The 17163-nt window shown below is 41.0% G+C and overlaps 1 protein-coding gene across 3 annotated transcripts in view; it reads left to right on the forward strand.

Annotated features, from left to right (window-relative positions):
- The window catches only part of atp8b3 (ATPase phospholipid transporting 8B3), a 39114-nt gene extending 23109 nt beyond the window's left edge, over positions 1-16005 (forward strand). For all 3 annotated transcript variants that reach the window (XM_044361973.1, XM_044361972.1, XM_044361975.1), the window contains 23 exons: positions 516-577; positions 1326-1398; positions 1599-1669; positions 5192-5283; positions 5378-5536; positions 6499-6587; positions 6678-6871; positions 6974-7182; positions 8208-8239; positions 8450-8606; positions 9704-9892; positions 10066-10178; positions 10742-10909; positions 11279-11390; positions 11520-11595; positions 11687-11810; positions 12521-12707; positions 12876-13099; positions 13185-13268; positions 13362-13586; positions 14338-14476; positions 14720-14850; positions 15401-16005. In XM_044361973.1, the coding sequence (XP_044217908.1) occupies positions 516-577; positions 1326-1398; positions 1599-1669; positions 5192-5283; positions 5378-5536; positions 6499-6587; positions 6678-6871; positions 6974-7182; positions 8208-8239; positions 8450-8606; positions 9704-9892; positions 10066-10178; positions 10742-10909; positions 11279-11390; positions 11520-11595; positions 11687-11810; positions 12521-12707; positions 12876-13099; positions 13185-13268; positions 13362-13586; positions 14338-14476; positions 14720-14850; positions 15401-15640 (3150 nt within the window). In that variant the 3' untranslated portion in view covers positions 15641-16005. The remainder of the gene's footprint in view (positions 1-515; positions 578-1325; positions 1399-1598; positions 1670-5191; positions 5284-5377; positions 5537-6498; positions 6588-6677; positions 6872-6973; positions 7183-8207; positions 8240-8449; positions 8607-9703; positions 9893-10065; positions 10179-10741; positions 10910-11278; positions 11391-11519; positions 11596-11686; positions 11811-12520; positions 12708-12875; positions 13100-13184; positions 13269-13361; positions 13587-14337; positions 14477-14719; positions 14851-15400) is intronic.
- Positions 16006-17163: the final 1158 nt, after the last annotated feature.

Raw genomic sequence — 17163 nt, forward strand, 5'->3', positions numbered from 1 at the left:
ACAAATATACGACCGACCTTACGCATGCATTTATACACCTGGCACTTAAGCATGTATGCACTCTTTTCTCTCCTTCATTGTCCTCATTGACTCCTTGTCCTCTCCTCATTGACAAAACCAGTCATCCCAGTAGCATTAATTTTCTCTCCTATCATTAAAGCTTTTCCTTTTTAAATGCAGGTGTGATGTTTTGCATGGAGAATTCACTGGTTAAGTGCATCACTGAGTTACGGTCGTTAACAGCTCTGGGTGAAACGCTTGCTTGACCCCTCTCTATTGACTAATCATTTAGTGGAGGGTGTAAATCTCCCAGCTGGTGTCACTGTAGAGCCCCGTAATGGCGTTTCTCCTTTCTCCTCTCTACCGTTCCACCTTTCATGGCCACCCTCACTCCCTCTCACACGCTCCCTGTCCATCACTCTTTTTCTCCATCCTTGTCACGCTTCTCAATCTCTTTCTCTCCCTCATTTTCTTTTCTTCATTGGTCTGTCTTTCTCTCTCCATTTCTGTTCAAGGCAAGGAGACGCAGTGACTCCGTGATCAACTCCCGACCCTGTGACGTACTCATCTCCCGGAGGTGAGGACAAAGACAGTGGGTTATTCTCTCAAGACTCAGAGCGGCCTCAGTTTGAAACAGCCCTCTAATGAAGCTCTAATGAAGTGTGAATGAGTGAATCCTTAGACGTCCCTTTGTGCATTAGAGCAGGGTAAAAACACAGAGCCTTTTACAGAAGACATGAACTATGACCGACCTCTTGATGACTTCTTCTGACTTCTGCCTCCGTCTGTTTCTGAGAATGTTACATTCCAGGTGTTATGCTTTCCCTTGTGGACTAATAGACAACTTCAGAGAATTATTTGCATACAATATTTGTCATCACAAAGAGTGATGACTGCATGAGAAACATGACAATGAAAATAGTGCATTGTTTTTAGCATTACAGATATAAGTTTAGTTAAAGGCCCCATCAGAGATTTTTAATGTATGTTATCACAGGGTTTACTTGTGGATAAAAAGTAAGTATTTCTGTGTTTCCAAATTGAAAATACCTTATAGCCCTCATAGGCTCATATGTTTACATTCCTGGGGAACCCAATTTTTGTCTTTCGAGTCCTATGTTTAAAATTATGGTCATGGAGCTATTTTGATTACTGATTTGTGTCTCTAATATTAAATCTAGTAAAACATTACTGTTGATCTATGAAAAGCACCATAAATGCTTGTCCCCATGTTGCAAATTTAAGAGATTTGTGAATTTGTGAATAATATGAAAGTCAGTGACTATTTTTCCATATGTTCACTCCTCATCTGTCTTCTGTCTCAGTTTCAGCACAGCACAGTGGAAGGATCTGTGTGTAGGAGATGTTCTGCGGATCCACAAAGACCAAGTCATCCCTGTGAGCCTCTCAATGAATAAAAATTGGAAATTAACAGCAATCTGAAAAACAAAGTTTCTGATTAATCCTTGTTACTGTGGTAGAATGAAGCATAAATCACTCGTCATTAAACCTCCATAGCTCTATTTCTAATTTTATAGTTCTGTAACTCTCCGCTTTACCTGCTGTCTGTTTTATTTTTCTATTTTCTCTCTTCTCAGGCGGATCTTCTCCTCCTGTGCAGTTCAGAGCCTCACAGTCTGTGTTATTTGGAGACAGCAGACATCGATGGGTATGAAACACCATCAACCTAATACATCTGTGCATTAATTCTTTGAGTTCAGTCTTTGAAAATGATAATATAATTAAAGCTGCAAGCAGTGATGAACAGGCCCTTGCGCCCCATGCACGTTAGGCTGTGACATGGTCGGTCGGTCTGCATGTGGACTTCTTCATACGCAGGCGTTTTTTGGAAAGTGCATGAAGTGGTGAAGCTATTTGGAGCTAGAAAACATCCACAAAGTAACAAACACACCTGCAAAATAAAGGCATATTGTAGTTTATGTTGTTGAGAACATACTATGTAATATCATGCAAACCTGATGGTGTGTGTTGTAAGGTAGACTTCCTGTGCACAGTAGGTAACACTACGAGAAACAGACAATATGGAAGCATAGTAAGACTGTGTCTAAAACAAATTAATTTCCTAATTTTCATCAAGTCTTTTTGTAGAAAAGGAAAGACTTTTAACCCACATGACCTGGTCAAAGTTTGATTGAAACGTGTACTGTCAGGTTTGTAGAGACAATAAGTAACTGCTGCTGGACACAGAAAAATACTCATATATTTGAATGGAGAGTTTGAGCAACCCACACTTTGTTGAACATTAACTGCTTCCACATAGTTTTAGATACAGACTTCATTTGAACTTTAAATGAATCAAATCTTGAATTTACATGTCGGACATGTAGATGTCTTCAGACCCAGGCTGTGTTCAGACAGTGCAAGAAGGAGATAAACGTCACTTCTTTTGTCCACTATTTTGCCTGCTGCTGGGGCTGCTTCACTGAAATTTCGTGGGGGGCGCTAATCAGCCAGTTTGCATCATTGATGGTATATTGTCATGTAGACGTGTTCAGGCCAGGAGTCTTATCAAACATGTAAAGTTTGGTGCAGACTGGAGCATTTACAATAAAGTTATAGCAACTTCCTCTGTCATGGCGAAACATCAAATCTCAACGGTGTGAGGATGAGAATTTTCTGCAGGGTGAGACATGTCTGTCTTGCTCACACCTGTGGCATCAACATTAAGCAAGTTTTTGGCCCTTTCACTTGATGAGTTTGGTTGTAAAAGAAATTAATTTCCTAATTTTCATCAAGTCTATTTTTAGAAAAGTACAGACTTTTAACCCACATCAGGTGTGGAGAGACAATAAGTAACTGCAGCAAAAAAACACAGAAAAATACTGAGTGTATTGAGAGTGTGAGCAAACCCACACTGTTTTGAACATTTACTGCTTCCACATAGTTTTAGATACAAACTTCATTTGAACTTTAAATGAGTCACGAGACGTTGACCTACAAATTTTGAATTTACATGTGTTTTCTATCTTTAACTGTTTTGGAGATATAAACTGAGTGAGTTTTAAAGTCTTTTCTTGCTCCTCCTGTGATTTTATTAGGGCCTGAGCCCCAAAGGGACGAAGACCCTATTGTATTTCTTGTGTTTTCTTCTTCTTCTTCTTCTTCTTTTTCTTCTTCTTCTTCTTCTTCTTCTTCTTCTTCTTCTTCTTCCCTTATTATTACGCCACTTCAACCCTTAATTTGTCCCCCTAAACATGCTCAAAATCTCACCAAATTTGGCACGCACATCAGGTCTGGTGAAAAATTTGATAAAATGTAAAAATCATCCCCCAAAGTGCCAAAATGTGTTCTATAGCGCCACCTATGTCACTAAAATGGCTGCCATGGCCCGTAGGAATGTCGTAGAGAGAACCAACCAAAACTTCCGCAATATGCCCATCAAAGTACGACTTTGCGCCAATTTTCGACCCCCAAGAAACGCTATCTCCTCCTAGGGCGTTAATGGTATCGGCTTCAAACTTGAATACATGACTTATGACACTGTGCTGAACAAAAGCTGTTAAAAAGTTTGTAATAACTCGAACAGTTTAGATATTGTAAGCCCTGAAAGTTGTAGTGCCACATCACACCTTAGAATGTAAACCCTTGGGGAGGCAATCTCTAGGCATGGACTTTGTGTCAAACAAATGGTTCTGACGTCTTAACTATAAGTCTGACCACTTTGAAGCCTGAAAAAATGTGATTTATAATGTAGGATTTGGCCAAAGTCATGGGATTTATGAGGAGATTTCACAAGCAGATTGACATTCTCCTCTCCAACTGAGAGGGAGAGAGAGAGAATAGGGGGGGGGGGGGGGGGTTGAATGGAGTTCATTGAGTGAGAGTGACAGTTTAGTGATAAAGTGCTTCAGAAAAATAAAATCAAAATTAAAATTTGTAGCTCTGTACTGCAGTTTTTCCTTTATTAGGGCCCAAGCACCTAGCGGTTCACTCACACTCTCCATTCAAATATATGAGTATTTTGTATTTTGATGCCACAGGTGTGAGCAAGGCAGCCATGTCTCACCCTGCAGAAAATTCTCATACTCACACCGTTGAGATTTGATGCTTCGCCATGACAGAGGAAGTTGCTATAACTTTATTGTAAATGCTCCAGTCTGCACCAAACTTTACATGTTTGATAAGAGTCCTGGCCTGAACACATACATGACAATATTTTATCAGTGATGCAAACTGGCTGAATAGTGCCCCCTACGAAAAGCAGCCCCAGCAGCAGTGAAGTGGTGGAATAATAAAGAAAGAAGAAAGAAAGAAAGAAAGAAAGAAAGAAACAGAACAGATACAAGAGGGTCTTCGCCCCTTTGGGGCTCAGGCCCTAAAAATTACTTAAAATGACTTTTTCCAGAAATCTAGAACTGATTGTGCATGTTTAGGGGGTCAAATTTAGGGTTGAAGTGGCGTAACAATAAAGAAAGAATAAGGCCCTAAAAAATAGTTACTACCGAATTAGTGTGTCATCAGAAATAAGTAGGTTGACAAAAAGTTTTAATATGTTCATTCTAAAGGTGATGTTGATCTTAGAGGCTCAAGCTTTTCAGGCAGTTTTGAGGTCTTGAGGCCTTTAAAGGTCTAAAATCAAATTTAGACTCTGGAACAACCAGATGGGCCTCATACCGTACAGATACAGTACAGGTGTAGTATGGCTGGAATATAGCACCATGGAGATTTGATGTTTCACCATGACAGAGGAAATTGCTATAACTTTATTGTACATGCTCCAGTCGCACCAAACTTTACATGTTTTTAAAGTCAGACCTGTCAGCCCAGGTCTGGAGACATCTACATGCCCGTGACAGAAGCGTTTGGACTGCACCGCACAACGACGTGCATAAGGGTGCGAGGGCCTGTTCAACGCTGCTTGCAGCTTTAATTTCTTTTTGTTACTGGTTTAATCTTGCTCTCAATTGAGAACAAGTTAGAATTGTGAAAGAGCCTTTTTGTTAATTGCAGAGTAAAGACAGTTAATTATACGAGTCGACATTTTAGGAAATAAAAGCTATGATTAAATTCTTCAGATTACTGTGAACAATGTTGAAATCTCAAATTTCATTTTGATTCCCAACCAAGTAAATTAAGACTGCATGACTCTATATGATTATGTACCTGCTTTGACTTTGAAACTACTGTTTCTGGATCAGCTGTTTGACTCTAAAGTCTTTTTTTCATACAGAGAGACTAACCTCAAGTACCGACAGGCGCTCGCTGCTACACACAATGAACTGACCTCTCACCCCTCAGAGGAGACGCTTGCTACCTTTGATGGTGAATAAAGGTTTTTTATGGGAAATACAAACTCCAAATAAGCTAATTTTAAAGTAGAGATAAATCAGAGCAAATGTAACTGTTCATTTTACAGGTGTTGTGCTCTGTGAGGAACCCAACAATCGCCTGTACACCTTCAGAGGTCAGCTCCACTGGCGAGGAGAGTGTTTTCTGCTGGACAATGAGCACATCCTCCTGAGGGGAACAGTCCTACGCAACACAGAGTTTGCCTACGGCTTGGCCATATACACCGGTACAGCTAGAAGACTTTATTCAGTTTAAAAAAGGGGACATACAGTTGTTTTTCTTTCATAAAATAGGTGCTACCACACCCAAACTGTCCACTTAGGTCAGACACTGAGGCAGGCAGGATAAATAGAAGACCTGCTACTGTAAGTGGCAAAATTGGTAACAGTGATATTAGACCAGATGTTTTTGTTTCCAGACCACCTATCCTCATTTTACCTTCTACTGTGGCCTCCACTCGCTTCAATGACAAATTTTATTATGCTGAATGCATTATACTGCTAATTATGGTCAGTGCTTAACTCTTGCAGCTGTGTCTTAAATGTGGGTCTCTTAACGTCTCACAGATTACAGGCTCCTCCTGTCTTTTAAGTGATCATTGATCGGATATTACTGGACCAGGCGGAGGTGTCATGGATCTCACCGCTATGACCCTTTCAGTTCTGGTAAAGCAGATCAATAGATCAAATTCTGCCAGAGATGGGTTTTATACCATTCATCAGACTGTCCTTGTGACCCCAGTTTAGCCTGATTATAACTCTAATCCTCCTCGTGCAAAATTGATGTAGTCTACTTTGAATTAAGCGCGATCAAGGTTGAAATATATTTGTCACAATACTACTAAGTTGGAATCAGTTTTCTGTCCCTGAACAGTGTTGTCATTTTTGCACATTCAGCTGAGTGTCTTCCAGCAGTCTGTGTGAAACTGAGACAACATCACTGGAAAACATAATGTGTTACTTTATTGATCCCCACAAGGGAAATTCTCTCTTACCCCTGACCTCTCCGCAGAGGGGTCAGACACCCCCGGAGCTGGTAGGGATTCAGCATCTTGCTCAAGGGCACATCAGCAGATGCTTACTGACACAAGGGCTTAAACTCTCACCCCCCGGCTGCAGGATGGTCTCCCGTCTCGCTCGGCCAGCCCGCTGTAACAATAGCATCTAATAGCGGTCTGTTCTGTATCAGGCACTGACACTAAGATCCTGAGGAACTGTGGGAAACTCAGAGTGAAGACGACCCAAACGGAGAAAGTTCTCAACAAAGTGGTGATCGGGGTGAGTGGGTTAAAGGGCAGGGGGATGACAAGCATGAGACATTTTGTTGAGTTATTAAGAAGTGTTTTTGTCTACTTTTTGGATCCTCAGATAGTCCTGTCTGTGCTGCAGGCAGCACTGCTCCTCGCCATCGGCAGCGGCGTGTTTGCGCATCAGGTCATGAGCCAGACGGAGGCTCTGTCTGCTCTGGTGGTTAACGGCAATTCAGTCTACACTGGGTTCCTTGTTTACTGGAGCTACGTCATCCTGCTCAGCCCGGCCATGCCCATAGCTCTCTACATCTCGTTAGTTCCATCTACGATACAATATTCTGGAAATACACCTGTGTTTGTGTGCATGTTGTGTTACTGTCTATGTGTGCTCCATGCATGTGTGTGTGTCTGCAGGTTTGAGGTGATCCACACGGTCCACAGCCTGTTTATTGGCTGGGATATGGAGATGTATTGGCAGCAGGCAGACAAACCTGCCCAGGCCAGGAATACCTCCCTGAGTGAGGAGCTTGGTCAAGTGAGATACCTGCTGAGTGACAAAACTGGGACATTAACCCAGAACTGTCTACTCTTCAGACAGTGCTGCATAGCTGGGGAGATCTATGGTAACAATTTAAAAACCACTTTAGTTGTCATAACTTAACAGTCTTATGACTTTCAATTTGGTAAAATGATTTTCTATATAAAAATTGCATTTAATGTGTTTACATTTTCCTCCTTAAGAAAAACTAAAGCACAATAGTTGGTGGGAATAAAATGTCTCTAAATGCCACTTTTGAACAACCTCACGCTTTGCCCTACACAAATAAAATCACATTTTTCCCTGCTTCTTCATACTTCATCATCTAGTTTCAAGTGGATGTACTTCAAATTGTGGACATAATATACTCATAAAAAGCCTCTTTAAAGGACTTTTATAGGACGTTTAAAGTTTAATTGCCATCTGTGTGTACATGTCAGGAAAATACTACTATAAAGTAGTTACCTGTAAAGAGAAGACAAATATATTTTCCTATTTTGAGAAAAAAATCAAATTATAAACTCATTAACAGGCCAATATCAGTCAGTTCAGGAGAAAGAAGTATGTCAAGATATAAGCAGTAACTGTGTAATTCTGTACATATGTGTCTAAACCTATTCATAATAACAAAGTTGTGTCCTTTCTAAACAACACAGTGATTTGCTTCCTTAATTATTCATTTAACAACAGAGGTTGATTTAAAAAAAAGTTTCCTCCTCAGTTTACAGTGGAACAAAGATCCCTTTTGGGAGGCGATTTCACATAAACCATGGATGAAACTCATTCCTCGAGAGAGATGGTTGATGAGACAACAGGAGACACTTAACATGCTCATATCCAACAGCCACGAGTCTGTCTACTAAATATTTAACACAGGCTCTGCCCACAGAAGTCAAACTGTAATTGAAACCTTGTCGGACTCCCATCAACCATATGTCACATGTCTGAGCCACTTCCTGGTTCAGGCCATATGTTGTAACATACACAGTAACAAAAAATAAAATTTCTTTATTTCTTTCTTGTACTTGTGCCTTTCAAATAATCTATTTCAACTATTTGTCGAATGCTTTCTGCAGCTCATTGAATTAAGTGATTTTTCTATTTTTACAGGTGATGCATCAGTCAGGGCAGAAGACGTGGAGGTACCATATGAATGCACTCTGCTGGGTTTTTCCATGACCTCTTCCTGATTCATTTCCTTAAGGAATTCTTCGCTCTTTTGTCTACAGCTCTACACTCTAGTCATTATTTCTGCTGCCATCAACATCCAACTCTGTTCGTGTTAGAGTAGTAGTATACAGTACTGTGTAATTTCAGTGTACAGTAGTGATACTTTCCCTTTGTGTGTGCAGCCCATGGACCTAAGCTGGAATCCTTTCTCCTGCGGTGGTCTGTTCATGTCGGCTCCGAGCCTGGTGGAGAGACTCAGAGGACAGCAGTGTCCACTCAGCAGACAGTTCCTTACTGCACTGACTTTATGTCACACTGTCATGGCAGATTGGAAGGAAGGTGAGGTGTTGGAAGGTGAGGTGTTGTGTATGTGTGTGTGTGTGTGTGAGAGAGAGATGATATTGATAGAGGACCTTGTGTACATTTCCTGTTTCCTCTGTATTTTTGTATTACACCTATTAACCTGATGGGGGTGCTACAATGAAAGGTCAAGATTATTTTGATCCAAGCAGGTAGCTCCTGGTCTGAAAAGTGAGGCCAATGCGGAAGTGCTTTAAATCTGCACTCTTTCTAATGGCCAGCAGGGGGCGACTCCACTGGTTGCAAAAAGAAGTCCGATTATATGGAAGTCTATGAGAAAATGACCCTACTTTTCACTTGATTTATTACCTCAGTAAACTGTTTCCTAGTGAGTTAATGGTCTCAATCGCTAGTTTTAAGTCCTCTTCAGTACTATATGACGTTCAATTTGTAAATTATGGTCCCATTTAGAATAAAATAGACGATAAAGCAGGATATGCTTTAGGGCGTGGCTACCTTGATATTCACTACCACGACGTCAACGTTGGTAACCTAACGTAAACATGGCGTAATCCCAGATCATGGATGTATAACAAGATTCACAGCCGTAGCTGCTGCTATGTAACAGTTTGTTTTCAGTTTCTCAAAGTTAAATGTAACATTTTGGTAATCTAAAAATGGCTTTAAGGGCTTGGTTGTCCTGAAAAACCTTCTCAAGAGTCAGCTGTTCCGTTTTTCTGGTAAGTTCATTTAGTTTTAATGGTTTTAGGCCTGTTTCTTGCTAACGGTAAATAGCATTAGCATTAGCACGGTTAACCAAAGACTGTAAATGACCGTGCTAATCAAGCTAAAGTTAGCAGCTAGCGCTAGAGTCAGCCTCTCGTCCAAATATGGTCACTTCTTATCACTTCTGGCTCCAAAAATCAAAGATGGCGACGGTCAAATCGCTAAACTTGAGGCTTCAAAACGGCAGTCTACAAACCAATGAGTGATCTCACGATGAGCACGTCATACATTTTTACAGTCTACGGTCTGAGTCAGATACAATAACATGTATGGATAAAGTTACTGACCGGCACAGTGGATCATTCTTGTAAGACAACAAGCTTACTTGTGTGTTGACCGCATTCCTCCAGAGGCTCCAGTTTACCAGGCTGCGTCCCCAGATGAGAAGGCTCTTGTTGGTGCTGCCAGGGAGCTAGGCTGGGTCTTCCTCTCCAGGACAAGGGACTTCATCGTTGTCTCTGAGCTGGGTGTCACTCGGCAGTATCAGCTGCTGACACTGATAGACTTTACCAGCAAGAGAAGACGCATGTCTGTACTGGGTGAGAGTAGCCCTCTTAACACACACTAAAAGCATGTCTCCTATTTTCTGTTCTAATCACAGGTTTATTTTAACAACACCTTGTCTCAACTGAAATAAAATCTTTTATAATTCCACTTATGCTAAGTCCTCCCTTGTCAACTTCTCCACTGGTTTTATGTTCTTTTCTTCTAGTACGGGAGCCTGAGGGTGGGTTGAAGCTATACTGTAAGGGAGCTGACTTAGTGATCCTGGAGAGACTGCAAAAAGACTGTCCACATCAGGAAAGGACTGAAACAGCCCTGGAGGTGAACTAGATTTTCTTCTGAACTAGCAGTGCCTAGCCTAGCCTACAATTTATATGACATTTATGACTTTGTCAGTATCTTCTTGTTTCCATATCAGAATTGAGTTGTTCAAAATCACACACAACCACAGTCTTGGTGATTTTTCGCGCTTTAACTTCATAAATTCCTTTGCTGTCCTTCGGGCTGTGAAAAAAACCTGGTCATATATACTTTAAGTGCAGAAAAACACAGAGGAGCATTAAAGGGTTTTTTGCCCTGTTAATAGGGTAAATATTGTACATTGAGTCCTGTTATAGTGGATTAATTGTACAATATTTTCCACTGTTGTTATTAATTGTTTGATAATCAAAGCTCATACATACTCTATGATCAATAATCAAGAGGATCAAGGACTGAAGCAGTGATCTCCTGCTTACGTTTTACTGAGATAGTTGAGGTGTGTCTGTCGGGACTGAACTGTTTATCTCATGTGGTCTTTGTCAATTCTTCAGTTCTGCCTGAAAGAATCACTCGGTAAATAATGTGTAGCCTGTCAAATAATGTGTTAACTTATGTTCTGCTAGCTGTTTGCCCAGGCCTGTCTGAGGACTTTGTGTATTGCGGTTCGATCTGTTCCTGAGGCATCGTGGGAGCAGTGGAGTAAGACTCTGGCCCAGTCTGCTGCCATGGCGACCTGTGACCGTGAGGCACTACTGGAAAAGCTTTATGATCAGATGGAGAGAGAGCTGCAGGTGGGCTCTTCCTCCATTTGATTTTATGTTTGTTTTGTTACAGCTGAGCAATGACATTAGATGAGAAATACAGTTTACTCTTTTAAATCAGGCTTCGGTCTCTTCCCATTAAGTTTCTCTTCATTTGCTTCCCCAAATTAAGTTTCACATGTGTAGAGCAAGAAGTAGTTCTTTAAGACAATATAACTTTACAAGAAGGAAATCTAGTTTCTCAGTGACTTTGGCAGGACCTATGTGTTTTATCATGTTATGTGGTTTAATGTCACTCATATCTTTCACTTGTCTCCTTGTTGCAGTCATCCCTTATAAGATAAAGCAGAATTTCTGTATAAATACTAAAAAACAAATTCAAACTTCTATGTTTTGTAGCTTCTAGGGGTGACAGCAATAGAAGACCGGCTTCAGGAGGGCGTTCCTGAAACTATTGCTCTGCTTCAAAAGGCTGGGATTAAAGTATGGGTACTAACGGGGGACAAAAAAGGTATTGTGACACCGAATAGTTGGAGGGGGGCAATGCCACCCTTTTGTATTCTGTGCTGGAGATATTTGAAAACAAAGTCTTACTGTGATTTCTCTTTCTTTTCTGCTCCCTCCTTCTTTGTCCTTGTAGAGACTGCAGTTAATATTGGATATTCATGCAAACTACTGGATCCTGGTACCAGATTACTGGAATGGCAGGAGCTGAGGTTAGCAATGATAAAAATACACAAATGGACACAGGCACACGCACACACCCATATATCATCTCATTGATCTTTGTGTGTTCTGGCCCTGCAGACAGATACTCCAGTCCCCAGACCCAGGGGTTAGTTTCTTCAAGGCCAGACAGACGGAGCTGTGGGCTGTAGACAAGGAGACAGCTGGAGCAAAGACTGCTGTGGTCCTCACTGGACCTGAGCTGGTAAACACTGCACTATGCAGTAATTGGGTTACTCATATAATATTCAAACATTAGAATATCTGTTGTCATGCAGTTTGCAAATGACTCCATCATGAAAAGCCACGTTGTTTACGTCAGAGAGTGGAAGAGGACAGTAGAAAACAGAAATACAAGCCTTTCCTACTGTTTACATTGTAATATGGTATAGAGCATTAAGCATAATTGTTTTAGCATGTATCAGTTTTTCCCTAAAAATATGTATTGGCAGAAGATGCCTCTCAATCATTTCCTGACTATGAATAATAGGGTTCTGCATGAACACAAAACTTTCTGCCAGAGTTGAAACAAGTTTGGTTATTTCACAAGTGAGATTTCTGTCTACGCTGTTTACTTTCTACTTTTCTCACTGGTTTGAAGTCAGCGAGGCTCTGCTGAAAAAGGTGATGTCACATATTTCTGTGCACTAACTGGGGTTTAGCAATGTTTGAATCAAAATGTGATGACAGTTGTGGGGTTGTTTGCCAGGCCAATGTCAATCGAATCTGATCAAATCGCATAAACACTATTAATTAATAATACCTAAGGACGTTTTTTTTCCAACCTTTAACGTCTTTTCTTGCATTTTAGTCTTGGATATTTAAGGTTGTAGAGAAATACAACAGAGATGTCAACAGAGACCTTGTCAAACAAATACAACCTAAAGTGAGCTGTTTGATGCTGTTGTGCCCCAGGCAGAGTTTGACCAGAGACCAGAATGGGGGGCCACATTCATGAGCCTGGCAGAACAGTGTCAGTCGGTGTTATGCTGCCGTGTAACGCCTGGACAGAAGGCTGACATTGTGACATTGGTCAGGAAACACACCAGCTCGGTCACCATGTCCATCGGGGACGGTGCCAATGATGTGAACATGATCAAAAGTAAGTAAGGTGACATGAAAATATGAGGAAAAATGTGGACTTTTAACTCTGAAGTGTAGACAAAACCTGAAATTAACCAGCATTTTCTGCTTTCTCTTTATGTTTTTACATTTCCCTTTTTTTGCTGGTGTTTTTCCTTAATGTTGTCCTTCCCCTGTTGACCATTAGCGGCTCACGTTGGTGTGGGACTGACAGGAGTGGAGGGAGGTCAGGCAGTGCAGAATGCAGACTTTTCATTGTCCCAGTTCAGATTTCTGCAGAGGCTGCTGCTGGTCCACGGTCGCTGGTCCTACCGGCGTATTTCCCTCTTCATGCGCTACTTCCTGTTTAAGACCTGTAGCTTTGCTCTTGTGCACATATGGTTTGGTTTCTTCAATGGCTTCAGTGCTCAGGTTAGACACATGAAATTAAATAATGTAGAGCCTTAAAGTGAAGTAAATTTAAACAATTTATCCACCATCTGCACCTCTCTTGCAGTCTCTCTATGAGACATGGTTCATCGCTCTCTACACCGTCTTGTACACAGCGTCCCCAATTATGTGCGTGGCCTTCTTTCAACAGGTGAGAGCGTTTAAGCGATGGATGTTTTTATTAACTAATCAATCAGATAAAGATTTCTGCCATAATACTGCAGTTTGCCTCTTTGTGTTGTAGGATGTGAGTGCAGAAGGCAGTCTGAAATGGCCGGAAATATACAAGTCTGGACAGAAACAAGAGCTCACCAGTCCTCTGGTCCTGACAGCGTCACTGCTGTATTCTGTCTACTCATCGCTCGTTTTCTTCTTCATCCCGTGTGGTGTCTTCTACAACTCAGCCTTCGACTACCAGACCATGGCAGTCACTGTCGCCATGGCAGCCACATTTACTGCCACCATTGAGGTTAGGTTAACTGACACCTTAATAATAATAATTCTGACTTGTGATGTGAAAACAGAGGGAATGTTAAGAATTACTATTATTGCATAATTAAAAAGTATTGCACACTGTATGAAATGAGAACTATCCTCACAAGATATTACACCAATGAAAAACACTGAATTATTATGTGTAATTATATGCATGCTGCACAATATTATCTGTTAAAAACATGTTCTTGGAACAATAAACTTTATCATATTTAGAATAAAGAGCTTCAGTCCAGAATTTGATCATTTTTAAATCAAGGAATATACTTGTACAAACTGCAGATGGAGTTGACAAAGTATGACTATTAAAATGAGTCCGTTATTCAGAATGATAATAATTTGTTCAGCTCTATGGTTGAACAAATCATCTGTATTAAAAAGATATTGGGTGGTGAGCAACCAGAACAGATCTAGAACATTTTAAAACAAAAACATTTACATGAATTATTCAATGTCCAGTAAAAAACAAATATCTCCAAATTTGGTTATTTTGAATTTTTTTGATAAACTAAAAAAAATCAAGTGTTAATTTATGGCTTAAGAAAATTCACCTACTCCTGAAGCTAAATAAACAATTGTCGGAAAATGCACTGTCCAATGACGTCTTATTTATAAATCAAATGTATTCATTGCCATTGTCTCATTGATAGCTACCAATATATCTATATCTCTATATCTAGATGTACTATTGTCCTCTGATGACAGTGTTTCTGTTTGTCTGTCAGATTACGCTGCTGACCAGGAACTGGACGAAGTTCAATATAGCAGCTGTGTGTGTGTCTGTGGTGTTGTTCTTCATCTGTACCAGGATCACCCACAACCCCCACCTGTTTCAGAAATCACCCAGCGACTATCTCTTCCTTGGTACACTGATGCTCAACTCAGTACATGTCTATTCTCCTGGCTATGGCGATTTAACATTTCTATTATCACAGTAACTGCTGGATTTAATTGAGATTAAGACAAAACTATATCAACATAAATATAGACAAACATGCAGCAAGCGATGTCCATGTTAATTATTGTTTAATGTTATTTTCTGTTGATCTGATAAAGTGAAGGATCTGTCAACATCCCCATTGGTTGCTCTGTGTGTTATTTCATCAGGTGTGTCTGATCAGGCCTTCATCAATCCAGTTGTGTGGCTCACAGCTCTGCTCACTGCCTGGACGGCTGTTTTGCCCTCAGTGACCGCCCAGGCCATCAATGTCATCCTCACCAGCCATGACAAACACAAGGTGAGACGTGTGTGTTTGTGTTTGAGAGAGAGAAAAAGATGCACCCTGTAAATAGAGACTGTAAGAAAAAGAGTTGGGGGATCAATTTGCAAAGGAATAGTTCACAAACTGAAAACACAGATGCTTTCTACTGACCCAGGCTTTACCAAAGAAAATATCCATTGAATCTCAGCTTCTTCCAAACAACTGAATACAACAGAACTGACTTTTACGGTTTCATAAAATGTCTCTGAAGAAACTGCAGCAGCCTCATTCAGGTGTTTTGGGCCCAATCAAAAGCAATATGGATTATAAAGTCCACCAGTCACATAAAAGTTTTTTGTATTGTTCTCAGTGACAATACTCCAGCTACTAGGTGTGCTCTAACAGGAGAATGTACTTGCTGCTGTTGACATGTTCAAAAACTTAAGTGTTGGAGATTTTAATAAAACAGTGAGTTGTAGTTTGGGCGAGTTGTTTCCCATTCACTAAGATACTGAGGCTTCATTTATAAACATAAATAGTAATGGTAAATGGTCACTGATGTCAGTCTTATCTGGATGTGATGCAGGTCCACAGCACCTCCTGTAAGTCAGTGGAACTAAAGTCAAATTTCAGGAGAGGGTCGTCTCGCCGCCGTTCCTCATACGCTGTCTCTCAGGGGGCGGGGCCCAGACATCTCATCACGTCAGGGACCGGCATCCACAGCACAGTGGCGACGGTGGATGAGAAGGTGACTGCAAGTTATAACCCTCAGGTAGTGATGGACCATGTTGTGAGAAACCAAATGGCATATCAAATTGATGCATAATGACTGACTGACTAAGCCTCTGATATGGCAAAATATGTGATCCTAAATTGCTTCTGCAACATAGAATTGAATCAATGATTTTTTTATATTTCTGTACTTCAAACATGTATTTGTGGGCACTTCTTAATCTTTTCTAGGGCTACTATTTTCCAATAAAGTAAATTGTATAATATACAAAATACATTATGTACCGTTAATCTTGTTTATTGTCTTTACGTAGACAGTTTACCACCGTATGAATATCTCTGATCTTTCTTGTGTGAGGCTGTTGTGGTAAAAATCTAATTTCCATCTGCTGGGGTCACAGGGGATTTCCTTTGAAGATCAAACCAAACACAATAAACCGACAGCACCGCTTTGTTTTACAATTGTTTTATTTGTTAATTTATTTCAAAACACGCAATTTACCCATATTATCCTTTTAAGTTTTTATTTTTCTGTAACAGTTATTACTCAGATTTTTTTCCTTCTCAAAAGTCTCAACTAGAGTGAAACTAAAAGTCCTCCACAGGCTCTCCGGCTTCTGCAGTGGGAGGAGGGAAAAGAGGCTTTCTGACCAGACGTCGTGAGTGGGTTTATCCCTTGTTTCTGTGTCTGTGTGGGTTGAGGTGTGTGTGTGTGTGTGTGTGTGTGTGTAAGTATACACCAGGACATGTACCTTTATATGTGTGTGTTACATGTGTTAAGTGCAATAGGTGGAATGTCCACATGGCCGGTAAATCACAGGACCCGTAGAGCAGCCCAGAGAGCTGAACATTGTCTTCTAGGTTTGGTAGCCAGATTGTCATACCTCTGATTTCATCTTTGGTTTCAGCAAACACTCTCAAAAGGCAGACTCACCCTCTCCAGCATGTGCCTGTGTCTGTTTGTGTGTCTGTCTGTCTGTCCGAGTGCAAAATAAGCCACCATCTCCAGACGACTTTGTAAACTTAAGGGTACAATGTAAGTGTCTTTGCATTGATTGTGGCCCTTCCTTGGCGCTGGGGACAAAGACAGTCGAACATTGTAGAAGAATGGAGCCATGAGCGGGGAGGATCAGCTTGCAAACATCAACATGGACTCCATTTTGATGTCAATGGCAGTTTGGGGCATTCATGTAAAGCTGTACGACATCAGCGGTCTAGTCTGGTGCATCATGAAGCGCTGTAGTGCTCTTCTCTTCCCAGCCACTCTCTACTGTACCCTGAGTGACTGGGGTTGCTCAGCCCACCCTGGGCCCATGGGAGGTGGGGGGTAGGGGAGAAGGGGTCATGGAGGTCAAAGTATGAGCAGGAGTGTCTAAATGTCAAGGGGAGGGGAGGTGAGGTGAGGGGAGGGGAGGGGGTTGAGGGTTGTACACTCTGACCCAGCAGCAACGATTAAGATTGGGGGGGTCAGGTGTTTGCATAGTTCTCTGTGCAAAAGCCACCAACCGGAGCCATTTTTATTCCTCGCGGCTGGTTACATCATCATTAGATTAGCAGGAAATCGTGGTGGGTGATGGGCAATATGGTCTTTGCACCACAGCTCTTTTTTTTTTTTTG

The sequence above is a fragment of the Thunnus albacares genome, chromosome 9 (assembly GCF_914725855.1).
Source record: "Thunnus albacares chromosome 9, fThuAlb1.1, whole genome shotgun sequence".
Taxonomy (NCBI): Eukaryota; Metazoa; Chordata; class Actinopteri; order Scombriformes; family Scombridae; genus Thunnus; species Thunnus albacares.